The following is a 25,918-nucleotide window of genomic DNA, read 5'->3' as shown; positions in this document are numbered from 1 at the left end:
AGGGACCCCAATATTCTCATAACAATTTTCTCATTTTTGCTTAAGGCAGCGTAAATTGCCTGAGTTTCTTTTTTTTTAAATTTTTTTTTTTTCAACGTTTTTTATTTATTTTTGGGACAGAGAGAGACAGAGCATGAACGGGGGAGGGGCAGAGAGAGAGGGAGACACAGAATCGGAAACAGGCTCCAGGCTCCGAGCCATCAGCCCAGAGCCCGACGCGGGGCTCGAACTCACAGACCGCGAGATCGTGACCTGGCTGAAGTCGGACGCTTAACCGACTGCGCCACCCAGGCGCCCCTGCCTGAGTTTCTTGCATATCCCAAAAGAAATCTAACTTTATGCTGTCATTATCAAAAAACACCAGTTCCTTTGACCTTCCTGGTTTCTAGACAATTCATCGTGATAGTTGCTTGTCATTTGCTCTTTGAAAAAAAGAGAACTGAGCACAGAACTCCAGATGTAGTCTTACCCACACGAAGAAGAGTGGAACCATTATCTCTGGGGTTTCAAAATACTTCCGTTAATATGACCTCAATGGCCTTTTTTTTTTTTTTTAAAACAGCATTGTTTATTCACATTAAGCTTTGAGAATCAGAATCTGCCAGGTCCTTATCTTAAAAACTACTAGCAAACTAAGTTTCCTCTACCCTGTTAATAGTCTGAACTAAATGCAAGATATCAGTCCTGTGATTTCAATACTGCTGAATTTTGAAAATGATTTTAAGTCTTGGTTTTCCTGGAGCAAAGATAATCTGTGTTCTCTAGTTCTGTGACCTTTTCATACTTGATAAGCAGTCTTTCGTGAGTTCCACTCAAGCCAGTAGAAAACACAAGTAGATAAGAGACATTTGGAACCTCATTCAAGTCTTCCCTCTAGCTGACATTATGAACACTCCTCAGAAGCAAGTTTACTCAGCTACAAATCTGCCTAACTGTGCTGTCATCAACTCACATCATTTATCTTATCCATAAGGATGTCATGAGACATTGCCAAGAGCCTTCCTGAACCCCAGGCGTCTTGTGTGTGTGCTGTGGGTCCTCTCTCTCACTTCTGTCCCACTGCACCTATTTCTCCAAGTAAGGATTCCTTGCTGGGTGTTTTTCATGTGTTATTCTTGCGCCTTCCTGACACTGCTCCAGGCATTCTAGCCACAGATTCACAGAACTCACTTACATGTCATTTTCTCTGGTTATCTCTACCTCCTTCTGTTTTTCATAGCTGTCTCTCTAAACCCTGTGACAATTAGGCATTGTGGTTTTCAAAAAATCATCTGGATTGATCAAAACAACATAAATATGTTGCAAAATTTGACAAGTATTAAAAAATAAAATTTTCTTGGAAGTGCCTCTTTAATGAGATGACGCTTTCCCCACCTAAACAGTCCATGTATATATTATTACTTATTGCTAAATAAGACAGGGATCAATTCTATTCCAATTTTGTATTGGTCTAGATTAAAGCACAACCTCCAAACAAACTTATTCATCTAATTAGGAAGATGGGAATGGAAGGATTTTTGTACGGCAATGTTACCTTATTCTATGAGTGCCTTCTGAGTTAAATGCCACAATCATTTTTAATTTTTAATGATTTATCATCTGACAACTGATTAGGACCTCTTTCACTTTTTTTTTGTAAATAAACTTGGAAAAAAACATGCTTTAGAAAAAGAGTTGTTACTTAGAGTCCTTCACTTTCTCAACACTGAGCCATGTTCTGAATTTTCCCTTTGACAGGGCGAGGCACCACTGTAAGACTTAGAACAGGCGAGACATCCACCTGTGTGTCATAAATGAGGGCTGCTGTGAAGGGGAAGGAAGGAGAGGATCAGGCATGGCATGTGGGAAAGGCCCAGAAGACCATATGGAGGCTCAACCAGACACATGGCTACACCTACTTTTAGAGCTCTTTCCCCTAGAGCCCTGGGTATAAGTGTGTGTGTATCCACTTTGGCCTTCGTTAGTGCTTAGTGCCCCCAAAGATATGGTCATCTATTTTCAAGGTCCCTATCCATTTTTTTTTGGCTCTAGTCAGATTCTTTTATGTGCGGAAGAGAACTTTCTCTCACTGCCTTTCTGTTTTCTGAGCAATGAAACTATCAACATAGCAAGGAAAGGATCCACGGTCTGCTTCTAAGCAGCAGGAAGCTCTGGAAGACGTGTGGACAGCTCTCCATCACCACTCTGCCTGCCTCTGTGCCTGTGTTTGTTCTTTGTTCTCATCACCCATATATTCTCCCCCTCCCTTAAGCCCTTGGCTTGGCACATAGGTACATATCTTTACATACAATATTTCTTTATTATACCCACTTAACCCACACAGAGCTTCTAGGCCCTCCATTGCTGTGGAGTTATCCATTCCATGTGACCAAATCAGAAGAAATGGATGGCTTTCTTCATATTTTGCAGAAGAGAAAAGTGAGGGTCAGATTATCCGAGACACAGAGCAGGCTGCAGAGGACTAGGAAGGAAGGCCAGTTCTCTTAGATTCCCACCCATACTCGCCCACATGATTTCATCCCTGTCAAATGAAAATAATAATGGTTGAAAACACCAAGGGCACAATGTCAACTTGAGGAAGCCTTAGGTGGCGATGCACTGAACACTGTCGACTGACCAGATCCACCCGGCACCTTAAACACACAACACAGAGCATGCCTAGGAAGGTCCCCCAGCATGTTATGCTGAGTTGGAAGACAGAATATAAACCCCTAAAGGCCTCTAATAAGTCATAAAAGTTACCAGAAGTCAAAGAATGATGACCAATGCTAACAGGTATAAATGGGGGTGAGAACTTACCGTGTCCCCAATCTTCAGGCCTTCACACTTCCTCTGGCCAGGGTAGGACACACCATCCTGGCAGGTAGCAGTAAAGAAGAGATTAAGATCCTCAGGCTGATCCCAGACAGACAGCTCCACTTTAGACCGGATGCTCTGAACAGAGAGAGAAAATGGAACCAGAACCAGTTAGTAAAGCCTGCAGTTCTCCACACTGGTTCTCTGAGGCCCACTTGACTATCTCTAACTCAGGAGTCTCAGGCCAAGGAAAGTTGGGCTTGGTTCACTGCCGGTCCCACATCCTTTCCCTTCTCTCCACACGTATGCCATCTTGCTAGACCTGGCCCAAAATCTCCCTCCATGAGCTCAGAGAGGTTGATAATGGTCCACCCGCCATATGGTAACTTTATCTACTTCACAGGGGTGATGCTCTGTCCCTGCTCACCATTCCAGAGTCACTTGTCATCCCAAGTGACTCTGCATGTCACTCATGCAGACTCAGCTTCGCACATGCAGCTCCTCAAATCTTGCCATGTGCTCTCTAGACTGTGGGCCTTTCCATGAGCCTGGGAGAGTGTTCCCCTGGTCAGTGGCCCTTCTCTCTTCTTTTTCCCTGACTAGCATCTTGTCAACCTTCAACACCAGTTCAGCAGGCACTTTCTCCTGGAACCACCCTGCCAATCCTCATGCTCACACCCACCTCCAGTAGATGAGGGCTACATGTGCTGAGTTTTGAACTGCATTCTGAAAGAGTCATATCTTACATGTGGGTGATGTTCTCAAGATGGTGACTGAAATCAACATCAAGCCAGAATTACCCATCAGAATAGAAAAAATAAAAGACCAAAAATATCAAGTGTTGAAAAGAATGCAGAGCAATAGGAGCCCTCACCCTGCTGGTGTGAGTGTGAATTGGTATAAAAACCTTTAGAAAACCATTAGGCAGTATCTACTGCTGTTTGGACCAACCTTAGATGTACCAATTCATTGTAGCATTATACCCAACAGAGATATGTAGTGACCAGAGATATGTATGAGAATGTTTTTTTTTTCTCTTTTTTTTTTTTTAAATTTTTTTAATGTTTATTTATTTTTGAGACAGAGAGAGACAGCATGAATGGGGGAGGGTCAGAGAGAGGGAGACACAGAATCTGAAACAGGCTCCAGGCTCTGAGCGGTCAGCACAGAGCCTGACGCGGGGCTCGAACTCACGGACCGCGAGATCATGACCTGAGCCGAAGTCGGCCGCTTAACCGACTGAGCCACCCAGGCGCCCCATGTATGAGAATGTTTATAGCAACACTGTCTCATAATAGTTAGAAAACAGAACTACCCAAATGCCTATCAACAGAACAGACTTTGAGCAAACCAAGTTATGGTGTGTTCGTATAGAACACCATATACTAAAAAGTAATGAAACATGACTACATTCCATGACATAGATGAATCTTAGGACACTGCCTGAAAGAAGCCAGACACAAAAAGCATACATACTTGTACAATTCTATTTATATGAAATTTAAAAGTAGGCAAAAATTATTGGTTACCCTTGGGGGATGGCAAAAGAATAGGGCACAACGGGTGCTTCTGGGTGTTAGTAATATTCTGTTTTTTGACCTGGGTCCTGGATACTCAGGTGTATTTAGTTTGTGAAAAGTTTGTGCAATTTTCTGCATGCCTGCAAGTTTAAAAACTTGCCAAATCTCTAAGGACATGCCTTTGGAGACTGAAGCCAAATGAACCAGCTTGTGTCTAGGGGCCACATCTTACAAAAAACTACATCTGTTTATACACTAAATACATTCAGTATGACAGGATGCACACATTCTGAGAGACGAAAGCACACATGGACCCCAAGATCAACTGATGATCCTCCAGGCTCCCACTCCCCTTCTCAGGTGCACTTTGGGGAACATGGCATTGAACAGATGGCAGGCAGAACTTCCTCTTGCTCACGTGGGGTTCTTTTCTTTCTTTTCTTTTTTGCTGAGCCTATAGTGCTAAACTTGAATATGTTACATATGCAGTTTTCCCAACAAATTAATAGCTTGTTGAAAATACTCTCTGCAAAAAATAGTCTCCTCCTTTGCAACAAATTGTTCAAGTGCTTCCACAACTCTAAAAATACTCTTTCTTCAATCCATTTCCTCTTGTGCCAGCCTCAACTGGCAGAGAGTTTGGTGAGCACCTCTCAACATACAGCACTCAACAGCACTCTCCTGCTAAACACAATCAGTTATTTCCAAGGCTGCCTTCCCCACTGAGCTGTGAGTTCCCAGAGCCATACCCTATTTCTCCTTAGGACTGAACACAGCTTCTGTTGAATGAATGGATGGATGTCCTAATGGCAGCTATGCTAACGGGCTCAGACCGAGTGGAAGAAACTTAAAAGTTATTTCTGAAAAGTCAAAAAGTTTATTCCTTTTACTGTGTCTTTTATTCCTGTGACTTATTCATCCCATAAGTGGAAGCCTGTATCTCTCCTGTTCACCCATTTTGCCCAATCCCCTACTTCCCCTCCCCTCTGGCAACCATCAGTTTGTTCTCCTATGTGTAGGTGTGATTCTGCTTTTTGTTTGTTTCTTTTTTTTTAAGATTCCACTTATGAGTAGAATCATTGGTATTTGTCTTTCTCAGTCTGACTTACTTCACTTGCATAATACCCTCTAGGTCCATTCATGTTGTCACAAATGGCACAATATCATCCTTTTATGGCTGCATAATATTCCATTGTGTATATATACAACATCTTCTTTACCCATTTGTCCATGACGGATACTTAAGCTGTTTTCATGTCTTGACTCGTGTAAATATGTAAACATATGGGTGCATATATCTTTTCAAATTAGTGTTTTCACTTTCTTTGGGTAAATACCCAGTAATGGAATTATTGGATCATATGGTACTCTATTTTTAATTTTTTCAGGAAACTCCATACTATGTTCCACAGTGGTTGTACCAATTTGCATCCCAACAACAGTGTATAAGGGTTCCATTTTCTCCACATCTTCCGCCAACACTTGCTATTTCTTCTTGTCATTTTCATGTTAGCCATTCTGACTGGTGTAAGGTACTCTCTCATTGTGGCTTTGATTTGCAATTCCCTGATGATGCCAAGCATCTTTTCATGTGTCCATTGGCTATCTGTATATCTTCTTTGGAAAAAGTCTATTTGGGTCCTCTGTCCATTTTTTAATGATCATTTTTTGGTACCGAGTGGTATAATTTTTTTTTAAGATTTTATTTTTAAGTAATCTCTACACCCAACATGGGGTTCAAACTCATAACCCCAAGATCAAGAGTCATATGCTTTACCAACTGAGCCAGCCAGGCACTCTGAGTTATATAAATTCTTTTTATTTTAATATTTATGTATTTATGTATATGTATGTATGTATTGATTGATTGATTTGAGAGAGAGATAGCAAGCAGGGGAGGGACAGAGAGAGAGACAGAATCCCAAGCAGGCTCTGTGCCATCAGCATAGAACGTGGTGTAGGGCTTGAACCCATGAGATCACGACCTGAGCCAAAATCAAGAATCAGACGCTTAACCAACTAAGCCCCCAGACACTCCTATAAATTCTTTATAGACTTTGATGAATATTAGCACTGTAATTGGATATGTCACTTGAAAATAAATTTTCCCATTTAGTAGACTGTCTTTTTGTTTTGTTGATGTTTTCCTCAAGTGTGCAAAAGCTTTTTATTTTGATGTAGTCCCAATAGTTTATTTTTGCTTTTCTTACCTTTACCTTAGGAGACATGCAGAAAAATGTCGCTATAACTGATGTCAGAGAATTTCCTACCTGTGCTCTCCTCTAGGATTTGTATGGTTTCAGGTATCACATTTAGGTCTTTAATCCATTTTATTTATTTTTATATACATGTTAGAAAGTGGTCCAGCTTAATTCTTTTTCATGTAGCTCTCCAGTTTTCCCAGCACCACTTACTGAAGAGACTTTCTTTGTTTCATTGTATATTTTTGCCTACTTTCACATAGGTTAACTGACATACAATTGTGGATTTATTTCTGGAGTCTCTATTCTGTTCCATTGATCTATGTGTCTATTTTTGTACCTGTACCATACTATCTTGATTACTATAGATTTATATTATACCTAAAACAAGGTCAATTTAAAAAATATATATGTTTGGGGGTGCCTGGATGGCTCATTCGGTTCAGCGTCTGACTTTGGCTCAGGTCACGATCTCACAGCTCATGGGTTTGGACCCTGCATCGAGCCCTGCTGATAGCTCGGAGCCTGGAACCCGCTTCGGATTCTGTGTCTCCCTCTCTCTCTACCCTGCTCCTGCTTGTGCTTGCTCTCTCTCTCTCTCTCTCAAAAAATGAACAAACATTAACTTTCTTTTTGATATATATATTTTTGAATTGCAAGTAACTATGAGAATAAGGCAAATCAATGTATCATAAAAGGGCTAGGTAGACTGGAGCTACACAAAAAATTACTTGGGATCAGTCACATAAAACATGAGGGCCCTGTAGCTCACCAACAAGACATTAGGAGGAAATACCAATCCTCCCTCCCCATGAAGGTCTGCTGGAGCTGCCACCCAGAAGGGTTAATGGGGAATTTGGTAGGGGGAGAAAGAGCACTGGGGACTGGGACTCCTACTGAATGAATTGGTAACTATAATGGATAGAAATTAAATCTATGCTGTAGTCTAGACCCCCAAAGCCTTGTGTTGTGATCTGAAGTTTTTATTACTCCTGGCCCCCATAGGAATCAGAAACTCTTAAGGTGTTGACAGCGGGGGGGGGGGGGGGGGGGGGGGGGATAGGAATCATGAAGATTATTCAGTTTAAACCTATCAGTTTACGGAAGTGGGAACTGAGATCAAAGAAAAGGCATTGTCCAGGGTCATTCAGCGCCTAGAGGCAGGCAGGACAGAACCAGGCCTTCTTGATCTCCCTGCAGTGCTCTGACCTTGGAGAATATGGACAATCAGGTTGTATTCTGATCATAAAGGTCTATCTCCTATAAAAGACTATGGCCTCCCAGAGGGCAGGACTGTATTTTGCTTGCTGTTTTTGTTTTGTTTTGTTTCTCAAGATGTAGACGGTATCTGCCACACATTAGGTCATTATTATATATTTGCTGGACAAATGAATGAATGAATGGAGCATAAAATATAATAAAGAAGCAAAGCTACAGGCAATACATGAAGACTTACAGATGACTCCTGAAATTCAGTTAACTCCTACCAGCCCTGCCCCTGAAGACATTTCCTTACTCCTCATCCTGGGACAAGGAGACAATGTCAAGAATGTCAGAAGTTTAAAGGCTATTAAAATGCTCGGTCAGGCTAGGTCACATCTGCAATTGCTTTAAGTCAGGCCAGCTGTGGAATGGGTGGGCGCAGACTTTATGGCAACAACAAAAAGAGAAACATGTGCTCCACTAGGAGACACATACACCATAGCCTCTGATACCACCCTCCACATGCAATTCTAGCGGTTTCCAGCTCCTTCTGTTCTTTCCCATTCTGAAAAGAGCCCCCAGTGATTCTCTGAGTCCTTGTCCCCTTTCTCAATGTGACACAGTGCTCGTGTTCTGTATGTGTGCACCCAGGGCCTCTCTCTGGGCTCGGGGCTCTCCTTCGCACCTCCAGTACAGCCAAGCTCCAGTTTAGCCAAGCTAAACCCCCTTGGGAGGACTTGGTGATCTCTTGCAATGAAGAATTTGGCAGAGCAAGAAAAGATATATAAATCAAAGCCCAGAGTTGAAGTTTCACATTATGAAAGCTGCATACAACAGACTTGAGTCTACAAGACATTAAACATGCCCTTCCCATTCTGCTCCCTCCGCAGCCTAGCTAAAAACCACAGCTATTTCATCTGTTACATGTGCTTCAACCAAAATCTTTTCAGAATGTCCCCACAGACGGTTTGCCAGCTCTCTGGGGGAGGTCAAAGTCAACACCCATACTTAGTCATGTGTTGCATGACTCATATGGGATCCGCCACAAACTGCCGAGGCGGTAAGGTGACACAGAGAAAAGCAAACAGTCCGGTTAGAGTTGGGCTTAGATCCAGGCCAAGGAGAGGAGCAGGTGAAAGGATAACCACCGCTAAGCTCCCCCACACACACGCACACGCACACACGCACACTCAAGGCCCAGCCTGGGCCCTCCCCTCTGTCAGAAATGACCACAGCCAGTGAAGCAGGTCCTAATCACTGTTGGGCACCAACACGGCTTCCACCCGCTGGACTTGGCTCCAAATACCTTGCTGTCTCACATTCGTATATTTAATAGCTTTCAAATCCCCACTGAGGGAAAGAGGCAAAAGTAGGGAATTACCGACGATCCTAACTTTTTGGGTTGACGCACACGTTCAATACCATGATGGTGGTGGTGATGGTTTCAAAGATGTGTACACGTGTCAAAACTTAACAAGTTTTACACTTTCAATCTGTACAGTTTATTTGTTCCCCATCTCAATAACGCTGCTTTAAATTTTTCCAGTGAACTGTTGATAGCATTCCAGAATCACCCATGTTAAAAGTTGAGTTTTGGGGCGCCTGGGTGGCTCAGTCGGTTGAGCATCCGACTTCGGCTCAGGTCATGATCTTGTGGCTCGTGAGTTCGAGCCCCACATCGGGCTCTGCGCTGACAGCTCAGAGCCTGGAACCTGCTTCGGATTCTGTGTCCCCCTCTCTCTCCGCCCCACCCCTGCTTGTGCTCTGTCTCTGTCTTTCAAAAATGAATAAACATTAAAAAAATTAAAAAAAAATAGTTGAGTTTCAAATGTTCATTCATAAGTTCTGTGTCTCATTTCCTAATGCATTCTTTCATAGGAACCAGATGAACTCAGAGCTAAGCTACAGTCCTGGATTCCCAGACTTCTTCAGGGGTTTCATCCCAGGTTAAATGTAGCTCCTGCCTAGAAAAGATCATTTTCTATACTCATCCCAATCCTGACTCCTTAACAGCAGACAGGGCTCTCGGCTCCTTTCCTAACCTCCACCAACCACACGAAGCATAGCATATTCCCCAGGTCCCTGGATTTTAATTAGGAAAATGAATTTAGGGGCACCCGGGTGGCTCAGTTAAGTATCTGACTCTTGGTATTGGCTCAGGTCATGATATCATGGTTCATGAGATCGAGCCCCACATCCGGCTCTGGGCTGACAGCGCAGGGCCTGCTTGGGATTGTCTCTCTCTTCCTCCCTCTCTGCCCCTCCCCTGCTTATGCGCGCTCTCTCTCTCTCTCTCTCTCTCTCTCTCTCAAATAAATAAATAAACATTACAAAAAAAGATGAATTTATATGTAATAAGCCTGCTCAGAGCCACTGTAACACATCTCAGGGAAAGAACTCCCTCAGTTATATACAAGCTCCCACACAGAAAACATACAATGCCTTGTGCTCCCTGGTTATTAGTGGTCCCACACACAGGTATCAAAGCACAGAACCACCCGGCCACACAAAGCACCGACAGAGCAGAGTGTTTTTTCCATTTCTGGCAAATACCATCCAGTCAGTTCTGTGCAACTCAGAGTCATTATGCTCTCCTTTCTTAAAGTCATGAGGAGCAGAGGGCCTAGGCCTTCAGCAGGTAGCACTCTTAGGGGAGCCCCAGAGGTAGCCCCAGAGGCTCCCGGGGAGCCTCCCAGCAGGATCTGAATTCAGGAGCTGACTGAGGATGAAAATCCTCCCTAGAAACCCAGGAGAAATTCTCACCCACCCTAGAGCCCAAGATGGGCTTGCTCTTCAGCCACTTATTCCCCAAAGGTGTGGGCTTGGCAGGAGGCAAGCTATGGTCACCCCCACCCCCAGTGACAGCAGGCCTAGCAGCAGCCCCTTTCCTTATCCAGGGGTCTCTCAGTCACGGTGCCCCCAGAGGCAGCAGTCCTAGCGCCTATTTTAATTCCTTTGGTCCAGCATCCAGAGCTTGAGGCCAAAGAAGTTCACAAAAAGAGAGGCCCTCAGAAAGGGGGTGACATTTGGCAGGCCTGGGCCCCCTCCCTCACACACACACTCTCTTCCCAGACACTCTCTTGGTAGGTCACGTTTCCACTCACTGTGGAAATGTGAAAACCACCAAAGGTGAACCTGGAAACCCCGGCCCATTGAGTCTGGTGAAGACTTAAATGTCAGGGAACAGAAAAGAGGATGTCAGTATGCAGGGAACAGGGTAGGAAGAGGGGAAGGAAGTCTGGTTTCTCTCAACAGGAAGTTCTAGGCGTGAGGGGGAATCAGAGCACTTGTGAGAGGAAGAGGATCCTTGTGTGCAATAGAAGATGGGGCGAGCAGAGGACAGAAAACCATCCACAAATCCTCACTGCCACTCAGCTCACGCTAGGACCAGTGAGGGCTCTGGGGTCCCCCAGTGGTGAGGACATTACCTCCAACTCCTGGTCTAACTGAGCAGTATTTTGTAACTCAAAAGAGGGCTGCACCAGCAGGTTGACAAAGTCAACCCTGGAAAGGCAGAGTTCCACATACTCATTTGTACATCAGTCATGGTTGGGAAAGTAAGATGGCTTCTCTACCACACATGTGATGCCATAGTGGATAATCAGGTTCCCAGGTCTGCCCACAAATGTCTATTTCACATGAGTTTAGGACCAGCAGTGCTACTTCAACTATATTTGCTTTATGTAGAACTTTGATTTAACAGGAAGATGTACCCTGAATTCCAATTTGTGAATTACCTGGCCCCATAAAGGACTGAGTGGACACTGGAAGCTATAACCTTAGCGGGGCTTAGCAAGGAGGGGAGAGCTGAGGGTATAAAACTTGCCAGCACGAGAACCTGTGCTTGCCATTTTCCTGAGAAAAGTAGGTCTGAGTCAAGTACTCCTCGGGTATCTGGAACTGAGGGAAAGGAGGACAGGAGGGAGAACCTGTGCCCACCCAACCGTGGTGCTCCACTGGGGGGCCCAGGCTGTCAAGGAGTCAGAACCTGAGCATGTCCAGGGGCCACTGGCCGGAGTCTGACTGAGCCATTTGCTGCTCACTGGGTTCAAATTTTGATGAGAGTCAAGAGAACAGAGGTGAGGGGAGAGGATACATCAAGTAGGATGGGGGCCTTCTCCACCACAAACCAGAGTGAAGGAGGAAGGCACCAAACTCAAGAGGCAGGCGGCAGGAAGCAGAGCCATGTATGCAGGCTGCCCATGTATGCATTCACTGCCCACCTGCGTCCACAGCAGCTCCTGGAGCCTCAGCGGGAGAGGGCGGGAAGCGGCAGTGGGGAAGAAACTGGTGACTTACGTTGTACGCATTGATGATCAGCTGAATGATATTTTTGGAGTCTCCATGTAAAATCTCCACTGTTGTTCCAGGTATCAGGGCTGTAAAATTCTTGAAGGAAAAAAAAAAAAAAAGAAAGAAGAGATATAAGCCAATTTTGTCTTTCTATACCATCAGAGTAAACACCGGTCTCCTGAGCTAGACCAGTAAGGGCCCAGCACCACACTCTGCCAGTCTCGCACACCATAAACTGGAGAAGGTGCCACAAGGAAAGCCGAGCACGGACCCTGGGGGACAGAGCTATGCAGCAGGCTGTGGAACATCAACCTTCGAAGGTCTAAGTGCAAAGGGGCCTGGCAAGATCTGTTCCCAAAGTAGAATGTCCTGCTCCTTCTGGGAGGCCGCTCCCGTCTGGCATGTAACAGACAACTCTCTGAAATTTCATCCTCTATGGACAACATACTCTTGATATTCTTGCCATCTTTCCTCAAGTCTACCTAGATCCATATTCCCAGCTTCAGCTCGAGGATGCTCACAATCTTTTCAGCAGGAGTAAAAGGGGAATCTCTTCTAAGTCTCTCAAATATGGCCTCTTTCCTGAATAGGGAACTGACATGTGAATGATGGCCTCCCAAGGACATCTGGGTATCTCTGGGTGAAATCCTGTGGCACAGCAGGCAGCCTTGAAGTGGTTGCCTTTCCTCTTTTCATTTGTCCTAATGACTATGTCACTTATTAAAGTTTCTAGACCTCTAGAAACACCCACTGCCCTCAGCCTGCCTTGGACTATGTGGACCTACTCCCTGAGCAAGGTGTCCTTGGTTCTGAACAAGGATGGCTTAGGCCAAAGTGGATCAATTCCATCTTGAAGTATCTGGAAGCATACCAAGTCTATTCGGTGCAATCGATCCCTCTAAAGAAGTTACGTGTAAATGGCTGGGTTTTATCCTGCTATCTTCCACTGAACAACAAAAAAATAAAACCAACAATCCTCTTCCTTTGTTTTCATCTTCTAAAATTGATTCAGACTAACAGAAGAGAAAGAACTGAAGTTTTAAGTGGAATTTTATCAGTGATAATCTCAGGCAGGAGCAATAGAAAGACATGATCAGACAGAGGTTATTCTGTGGATATTTAAGAGCAGCCCAGAGAGGGGACTGGGGCAGGCAGTCTGAAGGGTGGACAGGGTTGGGGAGGGATTGCTGACTCAGTTCTCATAACCTCTCAAGTCAAAGGAAGTCAGAGGTGAGCCGAGTTTTACATTTAGCTTACATGAACACTCCTTGAGCAACTCAGATAGTTCTAGTTCAAAATGTGACTTGCCTGTGGTTGTGAGGAAGAACACATTCACGAGAGGATTTTATAACGATGGCCCAGAGGATGGCCCAGGAAAAGTCTCTGAGACAGAATAGGTTCATACACAGACTGCTCTATTCGCCCAAGACATTTATTGTTTTCTTTGGGAAATCCTATCTCAGACCGACCCCTTGGTCTGCCCTACTCTGTGAGTAAGGCATAAAACTCTGGGAATACTGGAATTAGTAATGTAACCTGCTTCAATGCCTTAGTTTTCTTTCTGTACACTTTTATTTTATATTGTCCTTCCCTATGGATTACATTGTATATCCATTTCATCATCTGAAAAATGGGAGCTCCTACTGTCTCCAAAGTTTTTCTCAGGATCACATCAGATGCCCTAAGTTTAAATTGCTTATAAAGGCATGTGCTGCTAAGTGAATGTTGAATAGCTTCATCAATACTATTATTTCCCACTAGATCAAGGCAGGGCTATATTTCACTTCTCCCTTGGATCTCCCACATAGAAGAAGGCTGGTAACACTCCTCAGACCACTACCTCACACTTTGCCTCACCCACATCCTAATCTCCTATTCACCTTCGGGTCATCATGGGCCCCAGAATCAGGCCATTGGCTCCCCTCATTCCCTCCAGGCTTACCTTGTAGAGCATATAATGGCTTTTTGTCACTGCAAAGATGAGGTTGATGTTGTTCTCTGCCAATTTCTCTCCAAGCAAGGCAAGAGATGGATAGTCCTAGCGCCAAGGCAAAAGGTCAAGGCTGTAACGTTTCCTTTTTTTTTTTTTTTTTTTAATGTTTATTTACTTTTGAGAGAGAAAGATAGAATGTGAGTGGAGGAGGGGCAGCTAGAGAGGGAGACACAGAATCTGAAGCAGGCTCCAGGCTCTGAGCTGTCAGCACAGGGCCCAACGTGGGGCTCGAACTCACAAACTGTGACATCATGACCTGAGCTGAAGTCACTTAGCTGACTGAGCCACCCAGGCGCCCCAAGGCTGTAACATTTCTAACAGGCCGAGATACCATCCCCAGCTCCAACATGCATTCAGGAACCCACACTTGCTAGGAAAAGCATCTTCCCCTGGCCATCCTTAATAACTAAGCCCCATTGGCAGCTCCAAATTGGGGAAATATGCAGAAAGGATGTCCAGGTAAGGGCCTTTTGGCACTTCCCAAACTAGATGCATTCCCCTCACCCCTCCCAAGCCAGAATGGAGACATAATGAGTGGAAGATTCCCACAGCTGGTCTGTGCCTCCATCCTTTTAGGAAGGATGGGGCATAGAGGAGAGGCCCCCCAAAGTCCAGCCACCATACCCTATAATCTACCATCAGCAACCATTATCTTTATCTTCCTTAGGACTTCTCCTCCCTAACTCCTTGCCCTACTTTCCTTCTCCTAAGCCCAACAACTGGGCCCCGCAATGTCTCTCATGGGTCCTGCTCACTACTCAGAATGGGCAGAAGAGGCTGTTGACCTCTCGCTTAAATGTTGGGCTATGGTGGGGGAGGGGTCCAAGCAGGAGGGGAGGGTGGAGGCTGAGAGGCAGTCTAATAATGTCCTGAAGGATTTTAAGGGCTAATGATGGGTAGAGGGGTCCTCATTAGCTCTACAGTTATCAAGTTCTATAGTTAGGAGTCCTTTTTCCAGACTCCATTATTCTTGGGATAATATGGAAGGCTTGAAATTGGAGAATAGGGGCTCGCCCAGCAAAGGAAATTACAAAGTATTTCTCTCTAGCCAGACACCACGAGAATGGATTTGGGAAGGAAGAGGGTACAGGTTTTTGTTTGTTTGCCTGTTTGCACAGTAAGTGTGGCAAGATCTTGGTAACTATTACATCTGGGCAATAGGCATATAGGGGTTCATTCCAATTTTCTATTTTTGTGATATATGTTTGAAATTCTGCATAAATTCTTTTCAATGACATGGTGATGGTCATAGACTATTGACAGTGGAAGGTCCTTGGGGCCTCCCATTCTGTGCAGGACACCTGCAGCCCCACTCCTGAAGGTGGCAGGACTCAGTGCCTCAGGGAGCCCATTTCTAGAAGTCACAATGTCTTATCCTCATTTATTTTGCCCTATAACTTCTATACAAGTTTTGATCTCTGCAGGAGCACAGTCCCTGGCCTCCTGTAAGTTCACCTCTCCCCTCTGAGATCTATCTGGTCTCCCCAAGTCACTTCTTCCTTAACTAAATGCTTCCATTTAGGTGCACGATGGCAGAAGATGAACCAGCTGCAGAAATCTGTGAGAAATGTTCTGAGTTAATGAGTTCTGAAAGCCTAGCTGGAGAAGATGGACTAGAAACCCAATTTCCAGAACGGACTGGAAAGTCCATGAGTAGAGGGCCAGGTGAGCACCTGGCCCACGGGCAGGATCATGGGAGCGGGGCTGGGACCCCTGGTCCTCACCATCTGATTGGACACTGTGTACTCGTTGGCCTCATTCAGGTGGCACTGGCCATCGTGTGGCTGCACCAGGCCCCCCAGTTTTCCATCCAGTGCAATGTGGGGCACGTCGTCTGTAGTGAACACCAGCAAATGCAGTGCATCCTTTCTCCAGCCGATCTTCTCCTAAGGGACAGAAGTTTGAGGGGGGCCAGGAGCTTCTGATTGCTGCCCAGGCCTGCCCCAGGACATCAGAAAGCGCACTGGCCCGTCTCCCAGGGTCGTGGTCTGAATCAGAGGCATCCTTCTACGTGCGTAGCCGGGGAGCACTCATAGAAACCACTCAAGAATGATCCACAGAACTCAGAAGAGACACAGCCTGAACTGGGGAAGCCTAAATGCACAGAGACACAGCTGCACAGCTGGGCCCGTGCAGGCCCAGGCACCCGGAACCCTCCCAACCACCATATGCTTCCCTGTTCCTTTTGGTTATACTTGAGGGCTACCCCTTCTGGACATTTCCCCTCTGAGCCTCCTGTATTATTCCATCCCCGGAAAAGCCTTTAACCCACCTCAACCCAACCCCTGACAATGCACTCGGGTTAGCTGGCCTTATCTAAGATGACCAGTAAGGGAACATTTCAGTCCCCCAGTGAGACACAAATCACCCAGAATGGAGTGTTCCAATGGTCAATGGATCTTGCCTTCGGAGGATTTGGTAAAATCTGCCATCTATTCTGATAGGTGTAAACCACTCCAATCATTAACTGAAATACGTCAGTGTTTAAGGTCAGTAAGATTAGCTCTGTTCTCCCTTTACTGCTTCATGTATCCACTCCAGCAAAAGGCACAGCTACATACAGTCTGTATTGCAAGAGAAAGACTCTATTTCTCACCTGCAGCCACTGTGGCCCCAATGCTACAAACACCCCAGCCATTATTATTAGGAACAGCTGGACCCTGATACAGAGCAACAGAAACTGAGATATGGCCACTTTCTTACTAACAGTGAAAAGGCATCCCCAAATATGTTGGTGGCAGAGTGAATACGTGCCAAGAGTTATCTACACATGCACCCTTGATATGGAAGCCAAAGACTGGATTCACAGACTTTACAAGTTAAAAGCTGTTGTTCTTCCAGCAGATGAGGAGTTGAAGGCATCACCCTCTTTCTTACCACCATATTGATGAATTTAACAGCCTTTAAGAGCCATAATATTTTCTCACTTGCTCCAAAAGCGGCGTGGAAACAAAACAATAATAATAAATCACAAAAAGTCAGACTAATGCGGGGTGGGGGGGGGGGCGGATGTTTTGTCCCAGATCCCAAAGAGTTTACAGTCAAATGGAAACAGGACTCCAACACATCCCCATTAAGGTGCTAATGAAGGTAAATACAATGTCAGTGGAAACCAGAGAGGAGGAGGCTTGAAAGCCTTCTCAGGGCGCATGAAACTTAAGCTGAGCTGGAAGAATAGGAAGGGCTCTTCAAGGAAGCTGGAGGAAGAAATGCCGGAGAAGGCAGAAGAGGGGGTGGGCATTGTAAGCACTAGCAAAGGCACAAAGAGGAGGCCAAGCACATTTTTGGGACCTGGAATAAGAAACCTAGAAGGTCCCTGACAGCAATGACATCTAAGCCATGACAAAACTGATCTGTGATGTTAGAAGGCAAGACAGTGGTTCCCCTTGACAGCATGAATGGGGGTAGTTAATAACTGAAAAGGGTCACAAGGAGGCTTCTGGGTTGCTGGTAATGTTCTGTCTATTGACCTGGTATTTCTACCTTGTGAAAATTGACCGAGATGCTGCACTCTTTGTACAGTTTTCTGCAGGTATGTTAGACTTTGGTAAAGAGTTTAAAACTGTGAAGTAGTTAAAGCAGTACATTACAAGCCGTGGAAGGGAGGGCACGATGCTTTGGAGATAAGGCATAATCAAGAGGGTGTAAAACAACAGTGCTTTTTGTAGGAAAAATGTGGGTCTGTTATTCACAAGGACACAACAATGTGCTAAACACCCTGACAAGAAAGTAGAACAATCTTTCATTTGACAATGTGTATTAAGAACCTTAAAGGAAATCAGAGACCTAAAAAAATGGACAGAAAGATAGTTTCCATGGATCAGAAGTGTCAATGTCACTGAGAGGTCATCTGCCCCCAGACTGATCTATAAACTCAATCTATAAACACAATCTATAAACACAATCCCAATCAAACGCCCAGAAGGCCTTTTTGAGAAAATGTAAGCTTAGTCTAAAATTTATATGGAAAGTCAAACAATGGAGACCAGAAACAATTTTCTAAAAAGAACAACCAAGTTGAGGGACTCATTATCTAAGGTCAAGGCTTACCATAAAGCTACCATAATCAAGATAGTGCATTAAACATAAAGACCAATGGAGCAAGATAGAGATAAATAGACCCACACATATATGGTCAATTCAACAGAAGGTACTAGAACAATTAGACATCCATATCGAAAGAAATGAAGCTCAAGCCAAAACTCCCTATATATACAAAAATTGATTAGGACTAAGACAGTAAAGTTCTTGAAGGAAACAGGAGAAAGCCCTTGTGACTTTCATATAGGCAAAGATTCCTTACATATCATGATTTATGGGATAAAAATTGATGAATTGGACTTCATCAACGTTAAAAACATCTGCTCTTTGAAAGATACCAATAAGAAAATGAAATGACAAGGTATGGACTGGGAGAAAATATTTGCAAAGAAATAAAAATCTGATAGAACCAATATCCAGAATACATAAAGAATGTTCATAAGTGAATAAGAAAACAAATTGAATTTAAAAAGATAGAGACTTGAACAAACATTTCACCAAAGAAGAGAGAGGAATGAAGATAAGCACAAGAATGGAGTCTCAACATTGGTAGTCACTGAGGAAATGCACATTAAAACCACAATAAGATAGCTATTAGATAGCTCTTCCAATGGCAAACACACCAACCCTAATAATACCAAGTGGCAGTAATGGTGTGGAGAAATTGGAACTCTCATAATTGCTAATGAGAATACAAAAGTCTCAGCAACTTTGGAAACAGTTTGACAGATTCTTATAAAGTTACACATACACTTACCATCAACCCCAAGAGAAATGAAAATTTATGCTCACATGAAAATTTCTACGCAGCTTTATATTTTTAAAGATTTTATTTTTAAGTTATCTCTATATCCAACGTGGGGCTTAAACCCTTTTGAATCAAAAGTCGCATACTCAGGGTGTCTGGGTGGCTCAGTCAGTTAAGAGTCTGACTCTTGGTTTTGGCTCAGGTCATGATCTCACAGTTGTGGGTTTGAGCCCTGCATCAGGCTCCATGCTGCTGATGGAAAGCCTACTTGGGATTCTGGGATTCATTCTTTCTCTCTCTCTCAAAATAAATAAATTTAAAAAATCAATTTATAAAAAAGAAAAAAGAGTTGCATACTCTACTGACTGAGCCACCCAGGTACCCCTCAATGTAAATACTTATTATAGCAGTTATTCATAATCATCAAAAACCAGAAACAATGTGCATCAAGTGGTTTACAGAGAGACACAATGTAGTACATCTACACAATGAAATACTGTTCTGGAAAAAAAAAAAAAAAAGAATAAACTACTGACACATACAACTTGGATGAATCTCCAAAGCATTATGTTAAGTGAAAAAAGCCTGACTCCAAAGGCAACTTACTGTCTAACTCCATCCATGTGATACTTGGGAAAAGACAAAAATATAGGGACAGAAACAAATTGGTAGTTGCCAAAGGCTGAGAGTAAAGGGAGGGGTCAGCAACAAAGGGATGCTAGGAAACTTTCAAGGGTTCTAGAAATAATCTCTATCTTCATTGTGGGGGTGGCTAGAAGACTTTAGCCTAAAAAGGTGAATTTTACTCTGTGTAAACTATCCCTCCATAACCTGGAGGGACCCTCTGTGTAAACTATCCCTCCATAACCAAAAATTCCCTTAAAGAAGTATACATCTTTTGACTCAATTATTCTACTTCAAGAACTCTCTCTGCAAGAAGTATTCTGAAATATGCACAGCAATATTTTCACTAGTAGTGACAAAAAGGGATCTTGTTTAGGAATGGTTAAGTAAATGGAGGTATCTTCTCTCTGGCCAACAGAAATTATGTTCATAAAAAGTATGACCTTATGGCCAACAGGTGTAATGTTAGCTGGAAGACGAAGTATATAATACTTTAATGGCAGTGTGATTACAAACCATGTAAGAGATGAGCATTACTTTCTATTAAAAAGAGAGTAAGACCCATTCATCAGTTGATGGACATTTAGGCTCTTTCCATAATTGGGCTATTGTTGAAAGTGCTGCTATAAACATTGGGGTACAAGTGCCCCTATGCATCAGCACTCCTCTATCCCTTGGGTAAATTCCTAGTAGTGCTATTGCTGGGTCATAGGGTAGATCTATTTTGAATTTTTTAAGGAACCTCCACACTGTTTTCCAGAGTGGCTGCACCAGTTTGCATTCCCACCAACAGTGCAAGAGGGTTCCCTTTCTCCACATCCTCTCCAGCATCTATAGTCTCCTGATTTTTCATTTTGGCCACTCTGACTGGCGTGAGGTGATATCTGAGTGTGGTTTTGATTTGTATTTCCCTGATAAGGAGCGACGTTGAGCATCTTTTCGTGTGCCTGTTGGCCATCTAGATGTCTTCTTTAGAGAAGTGTCTATTCATGTCTTCTGCCCATTTCTTCACTGGATTATTTGTTTTTCGGGTGTGGCAATATGGCCTTTTGTAGCAACATGGATGGAACTGGAGAATGTTATGCTAAGTGAAATAAGTCAGGCAGAGAAAGATACCATATGTTTTCACTCTTACGTGGATCCTGAGAAACTTAACAGAAGACCATGGGGGAGGGGAAGGGAAAAAAAAAGTTAGAGAGGGAGGGAGCCAAACCATAAGAGACTATTAAAAACTGAAAACAAACTCAGGGTTGATGGGGGGGTGGGAGGGAGGGGAGGGTGGGTGATGGGCACTGAGGAGGGCACCTGTAGGGATGAGCACTGGGTGTTGTATGGAAACCAATTTGACAATAAATTTCATGTAAAAAAAAAAAAAAAAAAAGAGAGAGAGAAAGAGAGATTGAAACGAAATACACCATCATGTGGTTGGGGTAGAGATGACAGGCAACATCTTTCTCTTTTTTCCCATTTTTCCCCCCAACTATCTTTCAGAAGCAAGTATTACTTTCACAAGACTGGGTTTTGAATGCTGCTGGTCTGCTGTTTAACTGTTTCAGTCTCCTTTTCCTCCACAACGGCTTCCCAGAGGACTTGCAGGAACATAATGGAAGCTGGCAACAAGGACACAGAATAATGTGGAACCCAGGTGCCCCAGGACAGGCTCTGTAATGTTGTTGCCACCCCTAATTACTCATGTAGCTTTGACCTAATGAGTTAACCCTTCAAAAGCTTTTTTCTTGATAGGAAACCAGGAATAATAAAACTTAATACTTACTCCACCTCCACCATGCCACTTCATCTTCACCACCACCTCTGTAAAGCAGGTAAAATACTGCCCTCGTGCAGATGAGGTAACTGGTGGTCAGAGGCATTAAGTAACCAGTCCAACGTCACTGCACTAGCAAGGGCCAGAGAAGCCAGATTCAGATGATCTGCTTCTTACTCACAAAGCGAAACTACCCAATCATACAGGAGGAGAGGATGGTGCAGGGTGTGTGTGCATGTGTGTGCATGCACGCGTGTGCGTGACCAACGAGGGAATTCATTCAAGTACTTAGTAGGCTCTCCACTAATGATTGCTGGGTCCAAGATAAATGTCTGTCAAGTTGAAAGGTGGCATCTGACACAGAAAAAGCTCTCCAGATGAAGAATGGCACAGCATAATAATAATAATTCTGTTTTCCCTGAAGTGGACTCCTGTTATGTAAGTGATGGCCCAGAGGCTGGGCTGCAGAGCACGAGTCAGAACCTCCTCATTCAGTAACCCAGGCTTTTGGGCTCAGAGATTTTTTAAGCAGTGACTCCACAGAGAATTTACATTAGAAAGAATTTTCCTACTGTCTGCCTGGACTATCTTGAAGGCTTAAGTTCTGTATTCCATGTTTGGAGCAGAAAGCAACAGTGGGAAAATAGATTATGTTTTGTTTTGTTTTTTAAAGAAAGAATAACTACAAAATGCAGTATGGTGTGGGGAGCCAGAGGACATGAGCTTTCGAACAGATGAGGCTAAGTTCAAATATGCTTTGCACTAACTGGGACACCTCTCTCAGCCTTGCTTTCTTAATCTGTAACATGGAAAAAATCCTATTTTGCAGGGTTGATGCTAGGTTTAGACATAATTGTATTAAAAAGCCCTCAGCACATGAGAGGCTACAAAAAGGATCTGTAATTATTACTTTTTTAAAAAATGTTAATGTTTATTTATTTTTGAGAGCGAGAGAGACAGAGTGTGAGTTGGGGAGGGGCAGAGAGAGAGGGAGACCCAGAATCCAAAGCAGGCTCCAGGCTCTGAGCTGTCAGCACAGAGCCCAGTGGGGGGCTCAAACTCCCAAACAGTGAGATCATGACCTGAGCTGAAGTTGGACGTTTAACCGACTGAGCCACCCAAGGCGCCCCTATAATTATTACTCTTAAGACTGGTAATAGGGGCGCCTGGGCGGCTCGGTCGGTTAAGCATCTGACTTCGGCTCAGGTCATGATCTCACGGTCCGTGGGTTCAAGCCCCGCGTCGGGCTCTGTGCTGACAGCTCAGAGCCTGGAGCCTGCTTCAGATTCTGTGTCTCCCTCTCTCTCTGACCCTCCCCCGTTCATGCTCTGTCTCTCTCTGTCTCAAAAATAAATAAAACATTAAAAAAAATAATAGTAAATAAAATAAAATAAAAAGAAGACTGGTAATAATTTCTACATTTCTTCTCTTCACCTTTCACTACTTGATGTGGGAGGCTCCATAATCATTGTAGGGACTATGAAGTATTGCATACTGAAAAGTTTTTTTTTTAAAATTTTTTTTTTTTTTCAACGTTTTTTTATTTATTTTTGGGACAGAGAGAGACAGAGCATGAACGGGGGAGGGGCAGAGAGAGAGGGAGACACAGAATCGGAAACAGGCTCCAGGCTCCGAGCCATCAGCCCAGAGCCTGACGCGGGGCTCGAACTCACGGACCGCGAGATCGTGACCTGGCTGAAGTCGGACGCTTAACCGACTGCGCCACCCAGGCGCCCCTGAAAAGTTTTTAAAAGCCTTGAATTGGGGTGCTTGGGTGGCTCCGTCAGTTAGGTGTCTGTCTCTTGATTTCAGTTCAGGTCACGACCTCATGGGTTTGTGAGATCAAGCCCACATCAGGCTCTGTGCTGGCATCGTGAAGACTTACTTGGGATTCTGTCTCTACCTCTCTCTGCTTCTCCCCCACTCATGCTCATTCTCTCTCATAAGAAATAAATAAACATGGAAAAAACTTTAAAGCCTTGAATTAATACCACAATGAGATTCTACCTACCACACACCTGATAGAATGGCTGAAAGTGAAAAGACCAACCACACCAAATGTTGATGTAGATGTGGAGTCACACACTGCCGTTAGGAATGTAAAATGCTATGTGTACTTTGGAAAACAGTCTGGCAGTTTCTTGAAAAGCTAAACACCTACCAGATGACCCAGTAAATCCACTCCCAAGTCTAGAGATAAAAGAAATAAAAGCAAACATCTATACAAACACTCGAACACACTTAACAGCAGCTCTGTTTGTAATAAGCAAAAACTACCAGCCATCCAAAACAACCCAAACATCTACCAACAGGACAGAACAGATAGACAAAAAGTGGTCCATCCACGCAAAGGAATTCTACTCAGTGACAAAAGGAAAGGATGGAGACACTTGACAGCACAGATAAACTCAAAATAACTGTGCTCAGTGAAATAAACCAGGCTAAATAAGTATTTATACTGGATATATACAATTTTTGCAAATGCAAACTAACGTATAGTGAGAGAAAGCAAATTAGTAGCTGCCTGGGGTGAGGAATAGGAGGCACAGGAGGGAGCAAATGACAAAGAAGCATAAATGCTCACTGTGAGGGAAAGGATATGTTCATTATCTTGATCATGGTATGTGTATATATATATATATATATGTACATATATATATGTATGTATGTACATATCTCTCACAGGTGTAAACATGTCAAAACTTCTCAAACTGTACACTTTCAAGACGTGTAGTGTATTATACATCAAGTATACCTCATGGAAGCTCTTTCATTTAAAGAAGACTTGGTTTGCTCATAAAGTCTCTTATTACAAGAATTTACACGAATAGACGATGTCAGTAATGTGCTGGGAATACCACTCACACACGTTCTTTTGTTTGGTGACACTATCGAGTAGCAGTTAGGGGCTGGTCTGGCCAGTCTCAGGTTAGCCCTACACCTGCCTCAGCTTGTCCTTCTGGCCTAGGCAAGTTACTCAATCCTTCCCAGGCCAGCTTCTCTTCTATAAAATGGAGATGATAATAAAAGTAGCAATAAAATAGGGTGATGAGAAGATTAAACAGAGGAGGAACACCCAGCTCCGTGACTGTATGTGGTAGGCAACTACAAACTGACAGTGATCATCATCAGTATTTCCCTGGACTTGAGAATCTGTGACTTATGTCCGTAATTCAGAAGCATACAATCTTATCTTTGGACTGTAGGTTTATGGGTGATGTTTATTCTCCTTTCTGCTTATCTGCATTTTCTATATTTTTAGATTGAATATATTTTCTCTTAAGAAAAAAATTATTTTAAGTGAAACCAAACCTATTTATTTAGCTAAATTTTCTCCATGTCTCAGAGTAAAAACAAAAATTTAAAAGCCAATTTCATTTGGGGCACTGGGTGGCTCAGTCAATTAAGTGTCCAACTTTGGCTCAGGTCATGATCTCATGGTTTGTGGGTTTGAGCCCTGCATCAGGCTCTCTGCTGTCAGTGCACAGCCCACGTCAGATCCTCGGTCTCCCTCTCTCTCTGTCCCTCATCTGCTTGCTTGCGTACTTTCTCCCTCTCAAAAATAAATAAACATTTTTCTAAAAAAAGCCAATTTCATTAAATGTCACTGAAGTCAGCCCTTAGATGAAAATGTCAGGGGCTGGGCGGGACGGATATGTACCAGACTCAGAAGCAAGAAATCCGGCATCTGGCCAAGGTCACGATTCACTTAACTTCTCTTTGTTTGATGCTCAGACCTGCATCAAATTCACCACAAGGTCTGTTTCAGCCTTCAAGCCCCTAGTGCCCACACTCGCTCAGGAGGTGACCTTGCCTTTTTCATCACCGAAAGAAACAGATAACGGGTCTTGCCTCCTCGTCTACTCCCAGTGGCTCAAAGTGTCTGGTCCCACAGCCTGAGGATGGCTTCCAGTCACAGGGGCATCCTCCTGGCATCTCTGATCTGTCTGTCCCCAAAGAAGAAGTGCTTCTTCCACCCCAAGGAAACACAGCTCATACAACCCGCCCTCTTTGGAGAATTTGTTCTCTTAGTCTCTCTTCTGGTTCCCATCCATGTGCCTAAAATACATGCTCGTGAGCCAATTAAAATAACCCTTTTTGTGACCCGGCGACTCTGCCAATCTCACTTGCTTCTTTCTCTTTGTAAGACTGGCAGATTTATGGCCTCTATTTCCTCTCCTCAATTCCTTAATAATCAGACTTCTCCACATGACCCCTAGACAGCAGTTCTTGGATCCTGTCTTCCTCCCTCATGCACACAGGGTTCTCTGCCCTGGCTGCACTTTAGGGCCCTCTAGGGAGCCTCACCAATACTAATGCCCAGGGGTCCTGACCTAACTGGGCCGATCTGCCACCCTGCCCTTAGGGTTTTTAGGCTCCCTGGATGAGCCTAACGTGCAGCCGAGGATAAGAATTAATCCCATGGCCTTGGGCCTCACTCTTGTGGCCTCTGCACTGACTGGGAACTCCTGTGAGCCCCCTGCACTGTCCTACCCTTGCCCCTCTGGCTGCTCTCCCGGCAGGTGGATGAGGTCAGAGATAACATTCCCCACCCCTCCATCTCCCTTTGTGGAGATTTACTTGCATGACTCACAATCACAGCCCGCACTTGACCTTTCTCCTGAGCTTTACTCCCAGGTCTGCGCCGAAAACCAAAGTGTCTGCTGTGACCTGGAACTCAACTAATCGGAAGACGCGGCACCACATTTACCCCCAGATCAACCGCCCCTCCAG

The 25,918-nt window shown here is 44.0% G+C and overlaps 1 protein-coding gene across 2 annotated transcripts in view; it reads right to left on the bottom strand.

The window, feature by feature from the left end:
- Positions 1 to 25,918, bottom strand: part of ITGB5 (integrin subunit beta 5) — a 123,058-nt gene that overhangs the window by 40,272 nt on the left and 56,868 nt on the right. The window contains exons 6-9 of one of the 2 annotated variants that reach the window (XM_058731096.1): positions 15,731 to 15,892; positions 13,956 to 14,051; positions 12,020 to 12,109; positions 2,800 to 2,934 (exon numbers count right to left, since the gene is read on the bottom strand). In XM_058731096.1, the coding sequence (XP_058587079.1) occupies positions 2,800 to 2,934; positions 12,020 to 12,109; positions 13,956 to 14,051; positions 15,731 to 15,892 (483 nt within the window). The remainder of the gene's footprint in view (positions 1 to 2,799; positions 2,935 to 12,019; positions 12,110 to 13,955; positions 14,052 to 15,730; positions 15,893 to 25,918) is intronic. The other variant, XM_058731097.1, reaches the window with a different exon arrangement.

This window comes from Neofelis nebulosa, chromosome 5 (genome assembly GCF_028018385.1).
Source record: "Neofelis nebulosa isolate mNeoNeb1 chromosome 5, mNeoNeb1.pri, whole genome shotgun sequence".
Classification (NCBI taxonomy): domain Eukaryota; kingdom Metazoa; phylum Chordata; class Mammalia; order Carnivora; family Felidae; genus Neofelis; species Neofelis nebulosa.
This window is presented reverse-complemented; position numbering and strand designations above follow the sequence as displayed.